Source organism: Balaenoptera acutorostrata, chromosome 16 (genome assembly GCF_949987535.1).
Source record: "Balaenoptera acutorostrata chromosome 16, mBalAcu1.1, whole genome shotgun sequence".
In the NCBI taxonomy this organism is placed as follows: Eukaryota; Metazoa; Chordata; class Mammalia; order Artiodactyla; family Balaenopteridae; genus Balaenoptera; species Balaenoptera acutorostrata.
In genome coordinates this window covers 19,375,921-19,397,865 of record NC_080079.1, presented here as the reverse complement: position 1 = coordinate 19,397,865, position 21,945 = coordinate 19,375,921, and the positions used below count along the sequence as shown (strand labels likewise).

The following is a 21,945-nucleotide window of genomic DNA, read 5'->3' as shown; positions in this document are numbered from 1 at the left end:
GTATAAAGATACCACAATTTTTAAAAGTAAAATGACTTTAGAATTATAGACTTTTTCTTTATCAAAAGGGTGTTTTAAAATTACAAAATTATAGAAAATTAGGGAAATTATAGACAAGTTGACAGAAAAAAATTTAATCTTCCATAATTCTATCATGCAGAGATAACTTAGTTTTTTTTTTTTGAATATTTTTCCCTCTTATCCTGTTTTTTTTTTTTTTAATTAATTTATTTAATTTATTTATTTATTTATTTTTGGCTGTGCTGGGTCTTCGGTTCGTGCGAGGGCTTTCTCTAGTTGCGGCAAGTGGGGGCCACTCTTCATCGCGGTGCGCGGGCCTTTCACCATCGCGGCCCCTCCCGCTGCGGGGCACAGGCTCCAGACGCGCAGGCTCAGCAGCTGTGGCTCACGGGCCCAGCCGCTCCGTGGCATGTGGGATCTTCCCAGACCAGGGCTCGAACCCGTGTCTCCTGCATTAGCAGGCAGATTCTCAACCACTGCGCCACCAGGGAAGCCCCCAACTGTTAGTTTTTATGTGTTTTTCCGCATTCTTTTTGCATGCATGTGTTTTTTACAATGTTGAGATAATACAAAACACATGATTTTGTTATCTGGCTTTTTTCATTTAATATCATAACTTAGTCTTTCACATCTTAAAGATTTTTGTAGCATAATTTTAATAGGTACAGAATGTAACAATATAGAAATACCATAGAATAAAATCATGTTTTGAAGATCTGTTAGGTATCAGTCATTGTGCTAAGTATCTTACACACATTGTATTTAATCCTTAGAGTAACCCTGTCGGATAGGTGGCATTTTCCCCACTTTATGAGTGAGGAGATAGACTGTTAAATAACTTGCCCAGGATCACATAGATAATATAATATCCTTTGTTTTTTGTATTACACTGTGGTGCCTTCAATTTAAATAATTATTCATCTATTCTTGAACATATAGGTTGTCCCCATTTTTTGCTGTTAGAAACATGACTATAATTAACATACTTCATCATAAAGCAGATTATTTTTTGCCAACCCAACTTCTAAGTAACATTTGTATCATATTCAATGTCACAGTGTATTGACAACAATAGTAAATATTATTCTTGCCCTTATTTCTGATCTCTAAATTCTCTGGAGCTTTGGAAAGTGACCCAGCCCTCTGCTTGTTTGTTTTTTCTCCCCTTCCAAATTTGATACATCTCACTGGAGTGTCATCAGAAAGATACTAGTGAAGCATCCTTAGTTAATTTAGGAAACACTTTAAAGGCAAAATTAACTTGTCTTTGCTAAGTCATAGTTTTTATTGTTGCTTTTTAATTCAGTTTTCTGCCTGTTGGAATCTTAATTAATCATAACTAGCAAACTCTCGGCCCACTTTCCAAGCACTGTTATAAGAAAGTAATATAAATTGAGCATAGCATACCTCTGTAATAGTTCTAATTGCAGGAATTGAAATGGTTGCTAAGGTTTTTTTCGCATTATAGTTGGCTAGACTTATGGTATAGAATTATCATAGTATTTTTTAAAATATTTACTTATTTGGCTGCACCCGGGTCTTCATTGTGGCATGTGGGATCTTTAGTTGCGGCATGTGGGATCTTTAGTTGTGGCATGCAGGATCTAGTTCCCTGACCAGGGATCGAACATGGACCCCCTGCACTGGGAGCGCAGAGTCTTAACCACTGGACCACCACGGAAGTCCCCAGAATATTTTTGATAGCAATACTAACTCTTGAAAATGTAAAGGGTAAAAATTAGCTCCATTTAGCCATTTCTTAGAACCTTGATCACTGTTTTTTTCAGCAAAAGGGAAGGATGAAAATGAGTATAACAGGATAAGGAATATGAGGCATGGTGACTGCCCTCCTAGGTTTTAAGGCTTAACTTATTCTATAAGCTAATATATATTTTCTGTAAATATTGGAGTAATGTTAGACATATCTAAGAAAGAAAATTATTCATACAACAACTTTTTGAAAAATGGTCAAAGCAAAAAGAAAGAAATGGAGAAACATCAGAAAGTTGCTGAAAGTTGAAAGGCATCAAAATATTTATCTCCAAAAAGTTAAGTGTGACACAGGCATCCACTTCTATACAGGCATACCTTGGAGACATTACAGATTCCATCCCAGACCAGCACAACAAAGCGAATATCACGATAAAGCATCACACAAATTTTTTGTTTCCCAGTGCATATAAAAGTTATGTTCATACAGTACTGTAGTCTATTAAGTGTGCAATAGCATTATGTCTAAAAAATGTACAAACCTTAATTAAAAATAGTTTATTGATAAAAAGTACTAACCATCATCTGAGCCTTAAGGGTCTTGCCTTGGTCCTCATGGCTGCTGACTGATCAGGGTGGTGGCTGCTGAAGGTTAGGTGGATGTGGCAGTTTCTTAAACCACATAAAGTTTGCTGCATTGACTGACTTTTCCTTTCCTGCAGCATGTAATGGTATGTAATAGCATTTTTCCCACAATAGAGCTTCTTTCAAAATTGGAGTCTGTTCTCTCAAACCCCTGCCGCTGCTTTATCAAAGAAAGCTTATGTAATATTCTAAATCCTTTGTTGTCATTTCAACAATCTTCACAGCATCTTTACCGAGAGTAGGTTCCACCTCCAGAAACCACTTTCTTTGTTCATCTGTAAGAAGCAGTGCCTCATCTGTTAAAAGTTTTATCATAAGATTGCAGCAATTCAGTCACATCTTCAGGCTCCACTTCTAATTCTAGAAGTCTAGAGAGTCAGCCTGTCTGAAGCTTTGAAGTCAAGCATTGAAGCCAAGCATAGACTTCTCTATAGCTGTGAAAGTTCTAAATGGCATCTTCAATATAAGGCTGTTTTTGTCTACATTGAAAACCTTGTTTAGTGTAGCCGCCTTCATTAATTATCTTAGCTGCGTCTTCTGGATGACTTGCTACAGCTTCTACTTAAGCACTTGCTGCTTCACCTTGTACTTTTATGTATGGAGAGCCATCCCTTTTCTTAAACCTCATGAACCAACCTCAGTTAGTTTCTAACTTTTCTTCTGCAGCTTTCTCACCTCTCTCAGCCTTCATAGAATTGAACAGAGTTAGGGCCTTGCTCTGAATTAGGCTTTGGCTTAAGGGAATGTAGTGGCTGGTTTGATCTTCTATCTGGACCACTAAAACGTTCTTTACTTCAGCAATAAGGCTGTTTTCCTTTTCTATCATTCACGTGTTCACTACAGTAGCTCTTTTAATTTCCTTCAAGAACTTTTCCTTTGCATTCACAACTTGACTGACTGGCTCAAGAGGCCTAGCTTTCAACCTAGCTGTCCACATGCCTTTCTCACTAAGCTTAATCATTTCTAGCTTTTTATTTAAAGTGCAAGACATGCGACTCTAATGTTCACTTGGTTAGAGGTCACTGTAGGGTTATTATTGGCCTAATTTCAATATTGTTGTATCTCAGGGGAGAGGGAGAGAGACAGGGAAGCAGCTGGTCAGTGGAGCAGACAGAATACACACAGCATTTATCAATTAAGTTCACCGTCTTAAATGGGTGCAGTTCGTGGCACCCCAAAACAATTACACTAGTAACATCAAAGATCACTGGTCATAGATCACCATAACAAGTATAGTAATAATGGAAAAGTTTGAAATATAGCAAAAATTACTAAAATGGGACACAGAGACATTAAGTGAGCAAATGATGTTGGAAAAATGGCACCAATAGACTTGTTCAATGCACGGTTGCCACAAACCTTCAATACGTAAAGTTGCAGTATCTGTGAAGCACAATAAAGAAATTACAGTAAAATGAAGTATGCCTATAATTTCTAATACTGGTAATACTGTTTAATTTAAAACTAGAGGCTACATTTAACATTTTAACCTAGCCCAACTAAAAATGTTATAGCAACAATTGCAATGTGGAATCAGAAAAGAAATTAACCAGTCATGGCAAAGAAATACATTGAACTAAATTCTCATTACTCTTATCTTTTTTGCTATCAAAATGAACTTATTTTCTGATGTACATTGTTTGGGGAATTAAATTTGATTTAAACCTTCTATGATAGCAGATATCATCATATTCATCCATGTAGCTTACATGTAGCTTGCCATGGGTCTTGGCAATAAAAGTAGAAAATGTCTATTTTTCTGCTTTGCTTATTTTAGGTATTCAATAGTGGCTGATATGCTCAAGCTGGATATGTTTAGATAATAAGACTATAACTTTCACTTTTGTTTGTAAAAAATTATTTTGAGAAATTTTTTTACCATCAGGTCAACTTTTTAGAGAAATTTTGGAATGTTTATATTTAAATTCATGGAAAATATTGAACCTTTCTGATCTCACAAAATAATTGTGCGTCTTATATTTTAAATAATACTGTTTTAGAAATTTGGAGATTTTTTCTTCAAAATTACATGTACATTTTTATATATAGCCACTTGTTCTATATTGGATCACCATCACACAGATACAAATGGGATTAACTATTATAAATTTAAAGTATTTACTACTTTGATATTATTCAATTAGGCCTTATCTAAAGGTTAATTTTTTATTAAAGTGTGACAATACTTTCCAATAATTGATTTTAAAGATTGACTTATAGCTGTGCATTTCATTATTTCTCTAAGAGGGCAGAAAAGTGGTTTCAATTTCATCCTAATTGACAGAGTGTAGTGTGCAGTTTCTTGGTACAAAAAGTTAAGGATCTTGCTGAAATAGTGCTTCAGAGTAATTCATAAATACTGGTTGATAGCCTGGGACAGTGACAGGCTTATCGGATTAAAAAAAATTCCATTTTTTTGTGTGTTCACAGGAAACCTGTCCAGTTTAAGTCGTCTTGGTCTGAGATACAACAGACTGTCAGCAATACCCAGATCATTGGCAAAATGCAGTGCACTTGAAGAATTAAATTTAGAGAACAATAACATTTCTACTTTACCAGAGGTAAGAGGTGGATTACAGTAAACTCTTGAAACAAGTCTGCAAGATAATGAAGGGAAAACTAGTCAATCTTGACAGCTGGGTAAATAATATGATGATTGAAATTGCTTAAATAATGGGTATGCTATGGACATATAGCCCACCACTAAGATAAAAATTCCAAAAAAGAAAGAGTAGATATGATTATAGGAACAGAAAGGAAGGTGGAAAATCAGTGTGCTACTTTCCGCTTTAGCACCATGTAAATCTTTCTCATGTCATTTGGGACTTGACAGTAAAAGCCATTAAGGAGAAGTTGTATGGCTGGTTTTAAAACTCAGCTTCCCCACCCAGTTCAGTTATAAAAGAAAAAAGATATTGTAGAAAGATGGTAAAAGAATGACTACATAGAATACACTACTTATTATCCAGGTTAATATGAGCTGCAACATGCCTGTGACCCAAATTATTATCCTGCTTATACAATAACATTAAAGCCTGTTTAGCATATACCAGTCACCAGAATCTGCTATTTTTTTTTTAAATTTATTTACTTATATTTATTTTTGGCTGTGTTGGGTCTTCGTTTCTGTGTGAGGGCTTTCTCCAGTTGTGGCGAGCGGGGGCCACTCTTCATCGCGGTGCGCGGGCCTCTCTCTGTCGCGGCCTCTCTTGTTGCGGAGCACAGGCTCCAGACACGCAGGCTCAGTAGTTGTGGCTCACGGGCTTAGTTGCTCCGCGGCATGTGGGATCTTCCCAGACCAGGGCTCGAACCCATGTGCCCCGCATTGGCAGGCAGATTCTTAACCACTGCGCCACCAGGGAAGCCCTGCTATTTTTTTAACACATTATTTTTAATTTGGGTTTTGTTGGTTCTGTTAGAAAAATATTTTCACTTCTTTTGCCTAGAGATTAATTGGGCAAGATGCAATATTCTTTTTTAAATTGTCTTTCTCAACTTTATTATTTTTTACTCTTGCCATTTCTTCTTTTGCTACCTGCTGTTTTAGCATACCCAACAACTAGTAAGTTTGCTTGTAGTTATTCAAGCATAATATCTTACTGTAGTATTCTAACAAGCAAAAGAATGGAATTGTGGAGTTATGGATTGATTGAACTTTGCAAAGTCTTTTTTTTCTAATAATTAAAACTATATAAGTAACCCTATTATGTTTAGATTATTACTAATTTTCCCAACTCTGTGTGTGTGTATGTGTATTTGAATTAAGAACAAAGGTGCTTTGGATGAATGTTTTTCAGATATATGCTTTGATTTATAATGAACAATTTGAGTAGGTGAAGCTCTAGGTTTGTAGCAATTAGTTTATCAAATAAATTTTTTTAATTGATTTGTTTCTTAGGCATACAAAGATAAAGTAGCATCTATTAATTTGGTTCCTATTAATCTAGATGCTTGTGTTTTCAGAAAAAACTTGGTCAGAGTACAAAAATGAGTTTCCCAGGATTGTAGTTTCTAGTCTGGACCAGTTTCACTAAAACTACTATGACAGTATATCACCTGTGGCAAAAGAGTACTATTGTTAGTAGTAGTTTAAGTGGGATAAGGATTAGAATCCACAGATTGTAGATATCGCCCTGACAGTTAGACTGTTTGGATTTTTTTTTTTTTTTCTCACACACACACACTGTATTTTATTTTTACAAGAGATAAATAGACTGACACCAAGCATTGTACATGGATGACCACAACAAAAGCAACAATGATTGCAATTACCAAACATGAAACACACTCATACTATGTCATAATATTGACATTCTAGACTGTTTGGATTTTTTAATTTCTGTGATGGTGGTAATTTACAGGCATCAGAATGGGTGAGGTTCTACTGTTTAACGTCATCCTCTTTCTAACAGTGATTCATATCCATAATAAGGGAATAATTAGCATATTAATTAGACCTTGTTGGGATTATTTTAGGATGTGATTTGTGAGCTTAAGTAAGACTGACTGCTTTTACAATGTCAATATGCCTAAATATAAAGACTGGGTGTATATCAGTTTCACCAAGTGAGAAATTTTAACATTTATTTACATATCCAGTCTTATTGTCACTGAAGGGAAACATAATTATTGGAAACCTCTTAGGATAAAGACATGTGCTAAGTACTTTCATATATAATATTTTGTTACTGAAATAAGTCAGGATTTATTTTTGATAAGAGAATTATAAAGAAGACAGCTCTGTTCAGTCTGGCTGTGGAAGAAAGGGTGTATGTGTATTTAAACAGGCCCGTTTTCAGATAGAGAAGCTATGGGGGAAATCCTTGATTGGCCTTGTTCAAATATTGGAAAATATTAAGTTTTATTTAAAAGTAGTCTATGTGCTTTGGAAGTAGTGTATTCTTAATGCAAATGTGTAATTATCTGCGTTTATAATCACAATAAGAAAAATAATAAAATCCATTAAACAGCACTTAGACGTTCAAGCTGGCAAGAAAAATCAGGAAAGTGGTTTTCACTGGGGGCTCATTATATTGCTGAAATCAGAGCTGGCAAAATGACTATATACTTTTCCATTTGAAGACTGTCTGAAAATGGACTAGTTTTAATGTAGACATAAACACAAAAGGAGAAAGAACTTAATGAATTTAAGCACATATACTCAAGGCATAAGGCTAGGAGCTCTACATGTATTATTCCATTTAAATCTTCACTATAATCCTACTAGTTATTGGGGTAGTCTCATCAAATAGGGAAATAAGACTTAAGAGAAGTCACGTTTTTGGCCAAATTTGTCACGCTTAAATACTTTTTCTGGAAATATGGTGAGAGATATATTATCTAATTAATTCACCAAAGATCACAGGGCTAGTAAGTAGAAGATGTGAGATGGGAACCCAGATGTGTCTGACTCTAAAGCAATGATAAACAACCCCAAAGCTTCATAGTATGACCTAAGAATGGAAAGGTTGGAGAGCTGCATTCTTGTTGCCCCTTTTCAAATATCCTCAGGTGTTAACATTTTTTCATAAAAGAATATCAATTCAATAAAGTAAGTCAGCTCTAAGAATAATAAAAATAACATTATTGCTGTGAGACTCAATAGAACTCCTTTATTTACAGTGAAGTAGGATGTAGACATTTTCCCCGAATTGACTGCCATGAAAGTTTTCTCTTTCTGTATTCTTTCTTTTTTCTGTGTATAGCAATTGACAAATGTTGAGTAGCTTATTCATGTTCATCATAAAGGACAAGTTTCAGTTCAGTTCACTAATTATAACTTCACTTATATAGTTATTTTTTTCCTTCAGTGGGCCTTGCAAATCACAGCTGACACTTCAGGTACTAAGTCTTCAGTTTCCTCATGGTAGATAGCCAAAATTTGAACATTATTTAAAACACACACCTCACAATGTTTGTATTCTCCTTGCTTGGGCCTTTACATCAATCCAGAATATTTTCTTCTGCTTCTCTGAGTATTAAAAAATTTTTTTCATCCCTTAAGATCTGGCACACTCTCAGCCTTCTTCCTGCTTTTCTAGTTATTCCAGTATTTCTTCTTTTCTTTGAATTTAAATAAAGAAGTGACTTAAAATTTGAGCACTTATTATAATGCGAGGTATTTTAAAGCTATTTATATATTTTTATTTCTTAAAAAAAACTCTATGATAGCCTATAAAATAAGGCATCATTAATTTACAAATGAATAAAACCAGTGTTCAGAGAAATAACTTGCCCAGAGTCACAAGCTACTAAAAGATAGGGCCAGGATATAAAACTATTTTATAGCCTGTACCAGTGTTTCTGAAACATTAATGAGCATACAAAGCACCTGGGAATCTTAAGACTCACATTATGATTCTCTAGGAGTGGGGCCTAAGAGTCCTCATTTCTAGCACGCTCTCAGGGGATTCTGATGCTGCTCTTCCTTGAGCCAGACTTTGAATAGCAAGAGCCTATTCTGTATACTTTGTTACTGATTATATACAGTTATATATTATTTTCTTTTTCCTGTCTGTGTGCTTTATTTCTCTTAGTGGGATTTAGTCTTCTTAATGGCAGAGATTCTTTTATAGTACCTAACACTGGTTACATGGTAGGAGACTGAAGTAAGAGGGAATATGGGATTATATGCTAAGTAAATACTTGTTTGGTAGATGTATATTCCCTCAGAAATTTACTGTATGGAAAAGCAATATATTATATAATATGAGGAAGTATATTATCTTCTGAGTTTAATATTCCTAAAAGGAACATTTAAATTACTGAATGACACCTTACTCTGTGCCAAGCATTATATTAACCTTAATAATAATTTAGAGATAGGTACTTAACTAAGACCTGGATAGGATTGATCACATAGCAGATGGCAGAGTCAGGACTCAGACCCAGGACTGTCTGATACCAACGTTTCCGCTTTTATAGAGGTCTAAAACTAGCCACTCATGAAGCACCTCTTACCCACAGACATATTTTCTTTACCCTGTAGAGTATTTTAAATAAATTAAAGCCAAAGAATAAAAATCGGAGATTTAATATAAGTAAATGAATTTCGTGTTTCTTTGTAAAGTCTGGAAATCTGACTACATTGGCTCCACATTCCTGCAAGGCAACAGTTAGCTAGAGCTGAGTAGTGAGTGACTTTCCTCTAGATGAGGCATCACAGAACCGGTCCATCCAGTCTCTGTCATTTGTTACCTGCAAGGCCCTTTGAGGCATTTGTTTGGGACTGCTGCTCTGTACTCTACAGAATAAGTCTTGTTACAGTTCTAATTCTTATGTTTATTTCATTTTTTTTTTTACAGAGTCTTTTATCAAGTCTTGTGAAACTGAATAGTTTGACCTTAGCTAGAAACTGCTTCCAGTTATATCCAGTAGGTGGTCCATCTCAGTTTTCCACCATCTATTCCCTCAACATGGAACACAATCGAATCAACAAAATCCCATTTGGAATTTTCTCCAGAGCAAAAGTATTAAGTAAGCTGAATATGAAGGTAAGCCTCTATTTGTATGAGGGGAAAATAACTACTATGACTAGTACTTCTAATATTTATGGTTTATCTATCAGAATGGGTACTTGCTTCTTGCTGATGGGAATCTAAACTGATAATAAGGATACTTCAGGACAATTTGTGTTAGACAACAAATAGCTTAGAACCATGCAATATCCTTAGCAATTTGAATAATCATGAATATCCATAACAGCATAGTTGTAGGGATATTTATTGCAGAGCTTTTCATTTAACTGGTACCAACTTATTGAAATTAATAGGGATTTCATTTCTTAAAAGTACTATATCTTCAGTGAAATAATATGAAGCAATTACAAATAATACTCTAGTTTAGAAGAATATTAAATACCAGTTGAAATAATATCAATTTATTAAGTAGGAAAAAGTTAAGCATGAAAAGATTCTGTTTGTACACATTGTTTTTAAAAGCTGTTTTTAATGTGTTCAATTACATATTAAATATCTATAGATTTATATGCATACATATAGCCAGTGTTTACTAAAATATACTGTTTATCTTTGAATATCAGAATTATTTATGGGTGATCTCTTTTTTTTATCTTTTTCTTTTTATTGAGGTATAATTGACCTCCAACATTATATTAGTTTCAGATGTACAACATAATGATTCAATATTTGTATATATTGTTAAATGATCACCCCAGTAGGTCTAGTTAAAATCCATCACCATACATAGTTACAGAATGTTTTTTTCTTGTGGTGAGAACTTTTAAGATTTACTCTCTCATCAACTTTCAAATATGCAATACAATATTATTAACTATAATCACCATGCTGTACTTTTGACTCTTCATCCATTTCATCTACCCTCTACCCCCTGCCTCTGGCAACCACCAATATGTTCTTTTTCTCTCTGAGCTTGGTTTTTGTTATTGCTGTTGTTTGTTTTTTTTTTTAGATTCCACATATAAGTGAGATCATACGGTATTTTTCTTTCTTTGTCTGACTTATTTCATTTAGCATAATGCCCTCAAAGTCCATCCATGTCCTCACAAATGGCAAGATTTTTATACTTTTTTATGACTGGATAGTATTCCATTGAATATATATACCACATCTTTTTTATCCATTGATTCATTGGTGGACACTTAGGTTGTTTCCATATCTTGGCTGTTGTAAATAATGTTGCAGTGAACATAAGGTGCATATTTCTTTTTGAGTTAGTGTTTCTGTTTTCTTTGGGTAAATACATTGGAGTAGAAATGCTGGATCATATGGTAATTCTCTTTTTAATTTTTTGAGGAACCTCCATACTGTTTTCCATAGGGACTGCACCAATTTACATTCCCACCAACAGTGCAGAAGGATTCCTTTTTCTCCACATTCTCACCAACACTTGTTGTTTCTTGTCTTTTTGATAATAGCCATTCTGACAGCAGTGAAGTGATATCTCATTATGGTTTTGATTTGCATTTCCCTGATAATTAGTGATATTGAGTACATTTTCATGTACCTGTTGGCCATCTGTATGTCTTCTTTGGAAAAATGTCTGTTCAGATCCTGTGCTCATTTTTTAATTGGATTGTTTGGGTTTTTTTTTGCTGTTGAGTTGTATGAGTTCTTTATATATTTTGGATGTTAACCCCTTGTCAGATAGATGATTTGCAAATATTTTCTCCTAACGGGTGATTTTTAGTTTCTTTTTACTTGCCTGTATTCTCTACAGTGAATGAGTTTCACATTTGTAATCAGAAAAGGGAATTTTATTGCAAAAGGAGGAAAGAAATGAAAAATGATTTGTCCAGTGATTGAATTTGTAGTGAACAAACTTTAGGCCCACAGGTAATAATTATTGGCCACATAACTAATTCATGGCTGAGGTAGGAATCCAGGAAGCCTAGATTTCCTGCTTTCAGGTATAGTGTTCTTTATATTGTATCATACTACATCCTTTTGTCTTTGATGAACCATTTCAAAATAATTGTGGTTCTTTAAACTACAGTCTAATTGTATAATTTTTAATTCTTTGTATACTTCTTCATAAGTATATGTATCTTTTATAATTGTTTGGAAGTATATAATAAGTAAACCAGTGGAAGTTCAAAATAGTCTTATAATCTTAAACAAGTAAAATATACTCTTAACGAGTCTGGTTATATGAGGTTTACCAGTGGTAATGGCATGAGTTCTGAATGTTCAATTTGTAATACGAGGCTTAGACAGCAGTCCAGGTATTCATTTGGTTAAACATTTTCTTTAAAATAAATTTATTCATTTATTTATTTTTGGCTGCATTGGGTCTTCGTTGCTGCACGCGGGCTTTCTCTAGTTGCAGCGAGCGGGGGCTACTCTTTGATGTGGTGCGCGGGCTTCTCATTGCAGTGGCTTCTCTTGTTGTGGAGCATGGGCTCTAGGTGCACAGGCTTCAGTAGTTGCAGCACGTGAGCTCAGTAGTTGTGGCTCACAGGCTCTAGAGCACAGACTCAGTAGTTGTGGCACACGGGCTTAGTTGCTCCGCAGCATGTGGGATCTTCCCGGACCAGGGCTCAAACCCTTGTCCACTGCATTGGCAGGCGGATTCTTAACCACTGCGCCACCAGGGAAGTCCCATTTGGTTAAACATTTTTATGGATATTATGTTATTGTAATATGTTAGCTTGGAAAAGCTTGCTGTTTTCAGTGAAATGATAAAAACTTTGCATAGAGCTTTGAAATTAATTTTTCTTCAAAATTGAGACAAATGGTTAACAAAACTTTTTCTTGAAAGAAGTCAAAATGATGCCTGACATTCTCCTCCTCACATAAGCATCAGTAGTAAATTTTTTTAATGAAAATACTTTATCGTGCTAATAACTATCCGTAGTTTGGGCATAGGTAGATAAGAAGTTTAAATAGGTAATAAGTTTAAATATTATAATAAAAGAAAAACTTGGCTTTCAAATGGATGTTCTCTACTTGAGATTTCTCTTACGGATAATTTTGTGTAAAATGAGATCAGTAATTAATGTACATTGCAGAAAAAATTTTAAATACAGATGAACAAAAAAGGAGATAAAATTTTAAAATTCCACTGCTGTTAATAAATCGGCATATATCATTGATACCCAGCTGGGACAGGGAATACTGATGGTCCCATCTCAGTACCAAAATACCCCGAGCACACAACAGTGTGGTAAGAGTTGTTTTATAAGTGAATATGAGGAAGCGGGGAAAAAAACTAGTGAATCACTGGCATGTATTTCACTATTTTTTCTGTGTATAGCTATATCTAATTTTTAAATAAAATTAGAATCACTGTGTTTCATCATTTGTTTTTATTATTTAATGATAAGTATGTTTTTACCATCTTCTCGTATGGATTTTTAAAGTAAAATCATGGATACTTAGTGTTTTAATGATTTAATTTGCTGTCTTATTACAACTTTTTTCCTCTCCTACTTTATTGTTCAGCATCTCTAGAATTGCTGAGCTTATCTGGATTCCTTGTCGGCTATAGTTAGATATTTCTTCTTCCACTGTGCTCATGAACATTCAGATTTTATTCAGTGATTTCTATACATTACTGTGAAGTGAGGAAAACATTATATTTATCACTGGGACCTTTGAAATCTCAATTGTTCATCTGTATAGTGTATTTTTCCATATCCAACACAGATAATCGCATAGGGAACAAACTTCTAGTTTAGACTTAAAAATAAAAACCTAATTACTGTTTGAAGAACTTTGGAGGCTTAGAGTTTTTGTTCCTTTTCTTTTCTTTCTACTGGGTGGGCCAAAGGGTTCGTTCAGTTTTTTCCGTAAGATGGCTCTAGTAGCACTTAATTGTCTTTAACTTCATTCAAAACAATTTTGTTAGATTGTATGTGACAGCTGTCATATCAGCGTGCATTTAAAGAAAGACTTATCAAAATTGGTGAATCTTTGTGTAGCCATTTTAATATTGAAGATGGAAGAAAAAAGCAACATTTTTGGCATATTATGCTTTATTATTTCAAGAAAGGTAAAAACGCAACTGAAATACAAAAAAAAGATTTGTTCAGTGTATGGAGAAGGTGCCGTGACTGATTGAACCTGTCAAAAGTGGTTTGCGAAGTTTCATGCCGGAGGTTTCTTGCTGGACGATGCTCCACGGTCAGGTAGACCAGTTGAAGTTGATAACGATCAAATTGAAACAATAATTGAGAACAATGAACGTTATATTATGCGGGAGATAGCTGACATACTCAGAATATCCAGATCACGCATTGAAAATAATTTGCACCAGCTTGGTTATGTTAATCGCTTTGATGTTTGGGTTCCACATAAGTTAGGCGAAAAAACCTTCTTGACCGTATTTCCACATGCGATTCTCTACTGAAACGTAATGAAAATGTTCCCTTTTTAAAACAAATTGTGACGGGTGATGAAAAGTGGATACTGTACAGCAGTGTGGAATGGAAGAGGTCATGGGACAAGTGAAATGAACCACCACCAACCACACCAAAGGCTGGTCTTCATCCAAAGAAGATGATGTTGTGTATATGGTGGGATTGGAAGGGAGTCCTCTATTATGAGCTCCTTTTGGAAAACCAAATGATTAATTCCAACAAGTACTGCTCCCAAGTAGACCCACTGAAAGCGGCACTTGACGAAAAGCGTCTAGAATTAGTCAACAGAAAACGCATAATCTTCCATCAGGATAACGCAAGACTGCGTGTTTCTTTGATGACCAGGCAAAAGCTGTTACAGCTTGGCTGGGAAGTTCTGATTAATCTGCTGTATTCACCAGACATTGCACCTTTGGGTTCCCATTTATTTCGGTCTTTACAGAATTCTCTTAATGGGAAAAATTTCAATTCCCTGGAAGACTGTAAAAGGCACCTGGACCAGTTCTTTGCTCAAAAAGATAAAAAGTTTTGGGAAGATGGAATTATGAAGTTGCCTGAAAAATGGCAGAACGTAGTGGAACGAAAGGGTGAATACGTTGTTCAATAAAGTTCTTGGTGAAAATGAAAAAATGTGTCTTTTAATTTTACTTAGAAAACCAAAGGCGCTTTTTGGCCCATCCAATATATTTAGACATCAAAAAAGGGAATGACTTTTTCTGTTTAAGAATTCTCTTTCTATAGGGAGGTACATATGGAGCTTTGTTTTTGTGGTTTTACCTTGAATGCTTCTTTTTGTCGTTGTCAGGACAATCAGTTGACATCACTTCCCTTGGATTTTGGAACTTGGACCAGTATGGTAGAATTGAATTTAGCTACAAATCAGCTCACAAAGATCCCTGAGGATGTGTCTGGTCTTGTTTCTCTTGAGGTGAGTATAAAAGAGCATCTAGAACTCCTTAGACTCTTCCACAGTTTTCTCACTCGTGAAGTTTCCAATTAAACAATTTCTAAGTGGGTGAAGATCATAATTACTGGGGTTGGCCAAAACATTCGTTTGGGTTTTTCTGTAAGATGATACGGAAAAACCCGAACAAACCTTTTGGCCAACCCAATAGAAATGTTAGTGCTCTTGGGACTTCCCTGGCAGTCCAGTGGTTAAAACCTTGTGCTTCCAATGCAGGGGGCATGGGTTCCATCCCTGGTCTGGGAACTAAGATCCCACATGCCATGCAGCATGGCCATAAATAAATAGATAAAGTCCAGATTTAATCAGTTAAGAAAAAGAAAAGAAAAAAAAAAAAGAAATGTTAAGTGCTCTCTTAAACATGCAGCCCTATTAGTATGATGAAGTATTGACTTAATCTGGGCTCAATGCTTTTGAATTACTCTTGCCCACTAAAAGTTGGTAGGTTTGAATGCTATAAAGTATCTTTGAAAGAAAGGGTCTCTAAAACTTAGCATCTTTTAGAACATAGTTTTTTTCTTAGCTCTGTTTAAGAATGCTGCACCATTGTCCTCTAAAATAATTATGGGTTCCTCAGATGGGAATTCAGAACCCTTCATGTAATTCTGACCTACTTTTCCATCCTGAATACCCACCTCCTCTTTTATTTACTAACTAAATTTATTTTCTTTGTTGGCAATGTGTGCATATTTCTAGCTCTGTACCTTTAGTCTTATTGCTCCCAATATCTAGTATGCTCTCTTCTCATCCCCTTAAATTTTTCTTTTAAAATTATTTCTCATAATTAAAGATCCATCTTCCTGTCACCTCCTCAGTCAAGGATGATTTCTCCTGCCTCTTGAGTTCCTAACATTTTCACCCTTTGATGAAAAAGTTTACTAATAGTAAATAAGTATTTCTAAAAATGTCCTCTGTATTCATGTTTTTAAAAAATCTAATTTCTATATTCTTTTATTATTGTATTTAGTAAGGTGAAATAGTATGGTGTAGTGGTTAACAGCAGGAGCTTTGAAGCCAAACAGATCTGGGTACAGTTCCACTTTAACTCTCTCTATTTATGGATTTAACATGCCCAAGCTTCAGTTTCCTCAGCTGTGAAATGGGGATGATAGTATTCTCCTCATAAAGTTTTAGTTAGGATTAAATGCAATAATGCACATTTTTCATTTAGTATAGTGCAATGCAAATAGTAGTAAACTCAATAAATGATAGCTCAATAAATGATATCATTTTCTTGGTCTTACTGAATCTGTTTACTTCACTATGTGTAGTATAACTTAGGGAGAAATAAGTGGGCATAAAAAATTAGCCAGAACTTTATATGGATCTTTCCATTTAGTGCTCTTTTCACTATCCCTGTACCCAGTATTTTTTCCCCACCTAACCCTCCCCCATTGTATCTTCTCTGGGAATAAGGACTATTATCTTCTTCAACCTTTTTTTTTTTCCTTCTTCAGGATATTGCAGGATGCCTTGCAATGTAATAAATTTTCTACAAATAATAACTATAGTGGATTGATACGGGCAGTTTAGAAGTCAGTTGTTGTCTCCCTTAAATGATGGTTTGTAAGGAGTTTTGAATAATTGATTTCCTATTAGATACATATTTGTAACTATTCAGTATCAAAATACCATTAACTGTATGAATCTTAGTGCAAGTAGTTAATAATTTTATATTTTTTGTAATTTAGTTAAAATTAAATTCTTTTGCTTTTATTAGTTTTGTCTTAATCAAACTATTTTGTTTCCAGTAACTATGGTGATTTTTTTTTAGAATAGTAAGTTTAATGTCTTGTTATATAATTAAACATTACCCTCAATATTCACTGTTTAGAAAATTAGCATTGCTTAATAAATTTTAAGCCACGCAATGATAATATATAATTCTGTTTTGTGAGCTGTCAAACATTATCAAAAATTTCTCTTTAGGTTCTGATATTATCAAACAATCTTCTAAAGAAGCTTCCCCATGGTCTTGGAAACCTTAGGAAGTTAAGAGAGTTGGATCTAGAGGAGAACAAATTAGAATCCTTGCCAAATGAAATTGCTTATCTGAAGGATTTACAGGTAAAACATTATCCTGATGATTTTATAGGCATATAATTAAAGTTTTTGGAATGCATTCCAAATTGCACATTATTCTTGGACCAGATAGATTTTCCTGTTATAGCATTAGGGCTGAATTTTATGTTCATGTAACCTATCTGCTTTTGTCTTCCTAACAAATGATATTTTTTGAAAGAAAAACTTATTTAGTGATTCTTATATTATCCAATCTAATTTCCATGTTTATTTTATTGGTTTAGTAGTTTAGATATAGTTTTTTAAAATTTACATCAGTTATAGGAAATATGTATGTAACCATCTTTTATTTTGTTAATCTTTTAGAAATTAGTCTTGACAAACAACCAATTAACCACTCTTCCGAGAGGTATTGGTCACCTTACCAATCTTACACATCTAGGCCTTGGAGAGAACCTACTTACTCATCTTCCTGAGGAAATTGGTATGAACCCTTTGGATACTTGACTTTGTGGTAATAATTTGCTTTTGTGTGTTCAAGCAGTATTTCAGATAAATATAACAAATCTACTATTTTTTTCATCTTAATCAGGTTACATCAGGCTCAAGATTTTTTTATAGAACACCAGTAGTGGTTGGTTGGTTGGTTGGTTTTGATTAGGTTTCCTCATGGGGTATTAGGGTTAATATTATATTTGACAATGTTTTAGCATACTTATATTTCAGTAGATTTAACCTCAATTTAGAAGAGTTATTTTTCTTCCAAATTTAAAAATTACACAAGCTTGAATTAAATTAGTAGTGTCTTATGCCGAAAGAACCTTCCCTTGTGAGGTTTTAGGATTGATATTAATATTTGAGAGTACTTTAGAATTTTCTAAGTGTTTTCATATCCATTATTTCATACTATCAATGTAAACACCTTAAATTTTAGGCAGTGTAAATTGCCTCATTTTACAAAGAGGATTAATTGATTAAGGTCACATAGTAATTCTAAAATTAGTAATCCCATGTATTATATTCTCCCATCTATACCATGCTGTTTCAGAGGCACTATAGATTAGTGGTTAAGAATGGTTTTGGAGTAAAATAAGACAATTCAAAATCTGGCTCTGCTGCTTATTGGTTTTGTGGCTTGGATAAGGTACAGAAACTCCCTACGCTTCAAGTTTCCTACCTGTAAAATAAGGATAATAGTAACTTCTCACAGAGTTGCTCTGCATAATAAATAAAATCTTAAATGTGAACAAATCCATTACCTAGTAACTGTTGTTTTTCATTAGTTTTCTACATACCACTATCAAATAATTATAAATTTTAAAGTTTAAAAATTGGAAACACATAAGGCAGCTATACACTTTTATTTCTAGTATGTTTATCCACCTGGCCTCATGCAATTGCTTGAAACATTTGCCTAGAAAGTATGAGTATCCTAAGACAGTCTAAGAAAAAATTTTAAAAGATTACATAAATTGATTTTTGGCTTACTGTCAAATATGTAATAACTCTCTTAGCGAAAGATTTATACAAAGTAACAAAAACCTTTCACATGAGAAATTTATTACTAAGAGAGATTATCACATTTTCTCCAAGAGGAAAGTGAATATAGGTACTGACTGTATAATAAACTTACCTCTGGAATTTTGAAAAAATACACATGAATGCCAAGCTATCCCAAACAGAGTCTCTGGAGATGTAGTATATGTTTTTTCAAAAAAACTCCAAGCTTGAAAACCAACCATAAAGGAAGAGATTCTGATTTAATTGGTTTAGAGCGTGACCTGGACATCATGGTTTTTTTAATCTTCCCAGTTTATGTGAATATGTGGGAACGTTTGAGATCCACAGTTGTAGAAAGTTTTAAAACTAAGAGAAGAGAGTAAAAGGAAATGTGTGTTCAGTATGCATAATACCCAGGATAAGGATCATGCCCAGTTGAACTTTTTAAATAGTAATTAATTTTCTTAAAAAATAATAATTTTGTTTTTTAAAACAGGTACACTGGAGAATCTAGAAGAGCTGTATTTGAATGACAACCCCAACCTGCATAGCCTTCCCTTTGAGCTGGCTCTTTGCAGCAAGCTTTCAATCATGAGTATTGAGAACTGTCCACTCAGCCATCTTCCACCTCAGATTGTTGCTGGGGGTCCTTCTTTCATCATTCAGTTCCTAAAGATGCAGGGTCCATATCGTGCCATGGTCTGACACAAATCTGCTGGTCCCACACACTGTTCGAAAATAGACTGCCATTAATGTTTCATATCTATATCTGTATCTATTTATGTAGATATTGATATATTTGGCAGATTTATAAAGACTGCGTTATGTGTTTCTGCTAATAGAGGAATCATAGCCATTTAGATTTTTTTAAATTCTGTACAAAAGGCTTATATAAGTTTTCTTTGCTGAACTTGATGGATGTTTTCTGTTGTGTAATATGATATGCCAGTTTGCTTAAAACATTAGCCAACAAATTATGAAGTTATTAAATTTAAGGGCCAGAGGTAGTATAGTTAGATATACTTTCTCTTAGCAAAAATCCTGGGCAAACAATTTTGTTGCAACTTTTCATATATATTTTCCCCTTACCAATTGTCAGATCTTTATAGTATTATAGGCCCTGAAGGTATAATTTTTCTTTAACTTATTTTGAAATTTGAGATTTGAATTTTATATATTGTTTACAGTCAGAGTAAATCACTGGATTTTTTTTTTTTTTTGGTTTTGATTTGCTCTGTTTTGATCAGTGAACTCTAGAGTTTATATCCTCTGCTAAAGAATTTGCATCAGCTGATTTAAATATTAAAAGATAATTGCTTGTTGAAACAACTGGCAAAGTGAAAAGATACAGTCAGAAATTCTAGAATTCCTTTAATTATGTTTCTCTGATCAATTGTGAAGCAAAATATCTGAAGTGAGTCTTTGGGTTGTTGGGGGAGGGTATTGAGACCTTTTCTAGTATAAATATCTTAAGTTTGGGGGAACAGAAACTTGTAGTGTAAAGGAGTTTTCATTCCTGAAAGTTGCAGATCCACAAAAACTAACAGAATAATTTGGCAAAAAAAGACAAAGATACACATAAACACACATTCTATATATGTATATACAATGCTATATAGATATGTATTTATTATATCATAAACTACGATAGGTAACTTTAAGGATTTCTCCCTAGCCTTGTACAATGAAATGAATGTTTTTCTTTGAACACTGCAATATATATATGTTTCAAGGTTATTTAACAGTGTACTATGGTTTTATATCTTGACTTGCCTTGTACATCTTTCAGTTCTGGAATATCTGCGTCTAAGCACAATATCTTCACACTGTGCTATATTGCTGCTGAACTAAATGCACTTTTCCCCACATGTGGAGTACTGGCTTCAAACAATTCAGTTCAGTACCATTGATTTCAATCTCATCTTTCCTTTTTTGGTAGTTAATACAGTTATGGAAAAGAGCACATTGCATAGAAGCCATTGATAGTTCAGTGGAAGTTCTGTAAGATACACATGTGCTATTTGGTATATTTTCTTTTGCTTTACTGCTTTTAAGGCTAGCAGTATTGTAAGTGTGTGCCCCTTATTACAGTATGCTTACTTTTGATAGTGTCAGTCTAGTCGATTTAATTATTGAAGAGACTCACAGAGCAAGTGCATTCTAGATATCATCCTAAAAAACACTTCCCATATAATGAATAACTATTATGTATAATTACATATTGCTGCTTGGTTTTCTTTTCTTTTTTTTTTCCATTTAGATGGGCATTGTATTTTAAATAAAACCATTTTTGAAGTAAGGTTATAACATTAAGATAGAAATTTGGAGTGTTGTTTTGCTTTTCCTGGCACTCAAAATCAGGACTAAGTTTGAGGTTCAACCTGTAGTCGTAATTGGCAATTTTTTAAGGAGCAACTAAGAAATGGAAGGCAGGTAAAGATATAAAACCGTAGAATGCTTAAATGTGCTGTAAAACTATTGTAGATGTCACTGGATTTTACCAAGTAATATCCTTTCTTCTTTTTTTCCATCTACTGTGGCTTTTCAGTTAAAGTTGTGTTTATAAAAGGAATTTGTTTATTACAGCTCTACCTAGAGCTTGTGTGTATGTGTGGTTTTTAAAAATCTCATATCCAGGTGTGTTTATATCTTAAGATAATGGAACTTGAACTTTAAAGGCAGTAACCTAATGTCTTTTTTTTTTTTTTGAAAAAAATATGGGTATTGTTTCTTAAAAATGAAAATAGATATGGTTTTTAAAACATTTTGGTTCCCCTACCTTCATTTATGTTAGTTTGTAGCAGAAATGCAAAGTGATCACAGTCCTACATGTAGAAGTGATATAACAGGCAAACCATCTATAGCTGAGGAATTACATATATTTTTTTAAGATGCATAAAACGTGTCACATGTATGGCTGCCGCCTTGCAAGAACTCATGAATTTCATTACTTCTAACACAGAACTAAAATGGACTCTAATTTCCCAATTATCCTGTGCGATCAGGATATTTAATATTTAAGTAGTTTGAATATAGTAAGGGATATTGTTGAATGACTACATGTGAGCTAATATTTTCCTAAAACTGCAGTGGGACTAATCGCCATGTCCAACAATTGTCCTTTTTTTTTTTTTTTTTAAATTTGGTTTCTCTGTGAGGCTCAGTAAATAAAAAATGTCATAGAATGTTACACTGCAAAAACATTGCTCTAAACTTTGCTTTTTGTTAATATATATAGTAGCAA

At 34.0% G+C, this 21,945-nt stretch overlaps 1 protein-coding gene across 5 annotated transcripts in view; it reads left to right on the top strand.

The window, feature by feature from the left end:
- Positions 1 to 21,296, top strand: part of SHOC2 (SHOC2 leucine rich repeat scaffold protein) — a 103,552-nt gene extending 82,256 nt beyond the window's left edge. For all 5 annotated transcript variants that reach the window (XM_007173077.3, XM_007173076.3, XM_057530405.1 and 2 more), the window contains 6 exons: positions 4,807 to 4,937; positions 9,681 to 9,869; positions 15,021 to 15,143; positions 17,109 to 17,246; positions 17,568 to 17,685; positions 19,198 to 21,296. In XM_007173077.3, the coding sequence (XP_007173139.1) occupies positions 4,807 to 4,937; positions 9,681 to 9,869; positions 15,021 to 15,143; positions 17,109 to 17,246; positions 17,568 to 17,685; positions 19,198 to 19,406 (908 nt within the window). In that variant the 3' untranslated portion in view covers positions 19,407 to 21,296. The remainder of the gene's footprint in view (positions 1 to 4,806; positions 4,938 to 9,680; positions 9,870 to 15,020; positions 15,144 to 17,108; positions 17,247 to 17,567; positions 17,686 to 19,197) is intronic.
- The last annotated feature ends 649 nt before the right edge of the window (positions 21,297 to 21,945 follow it).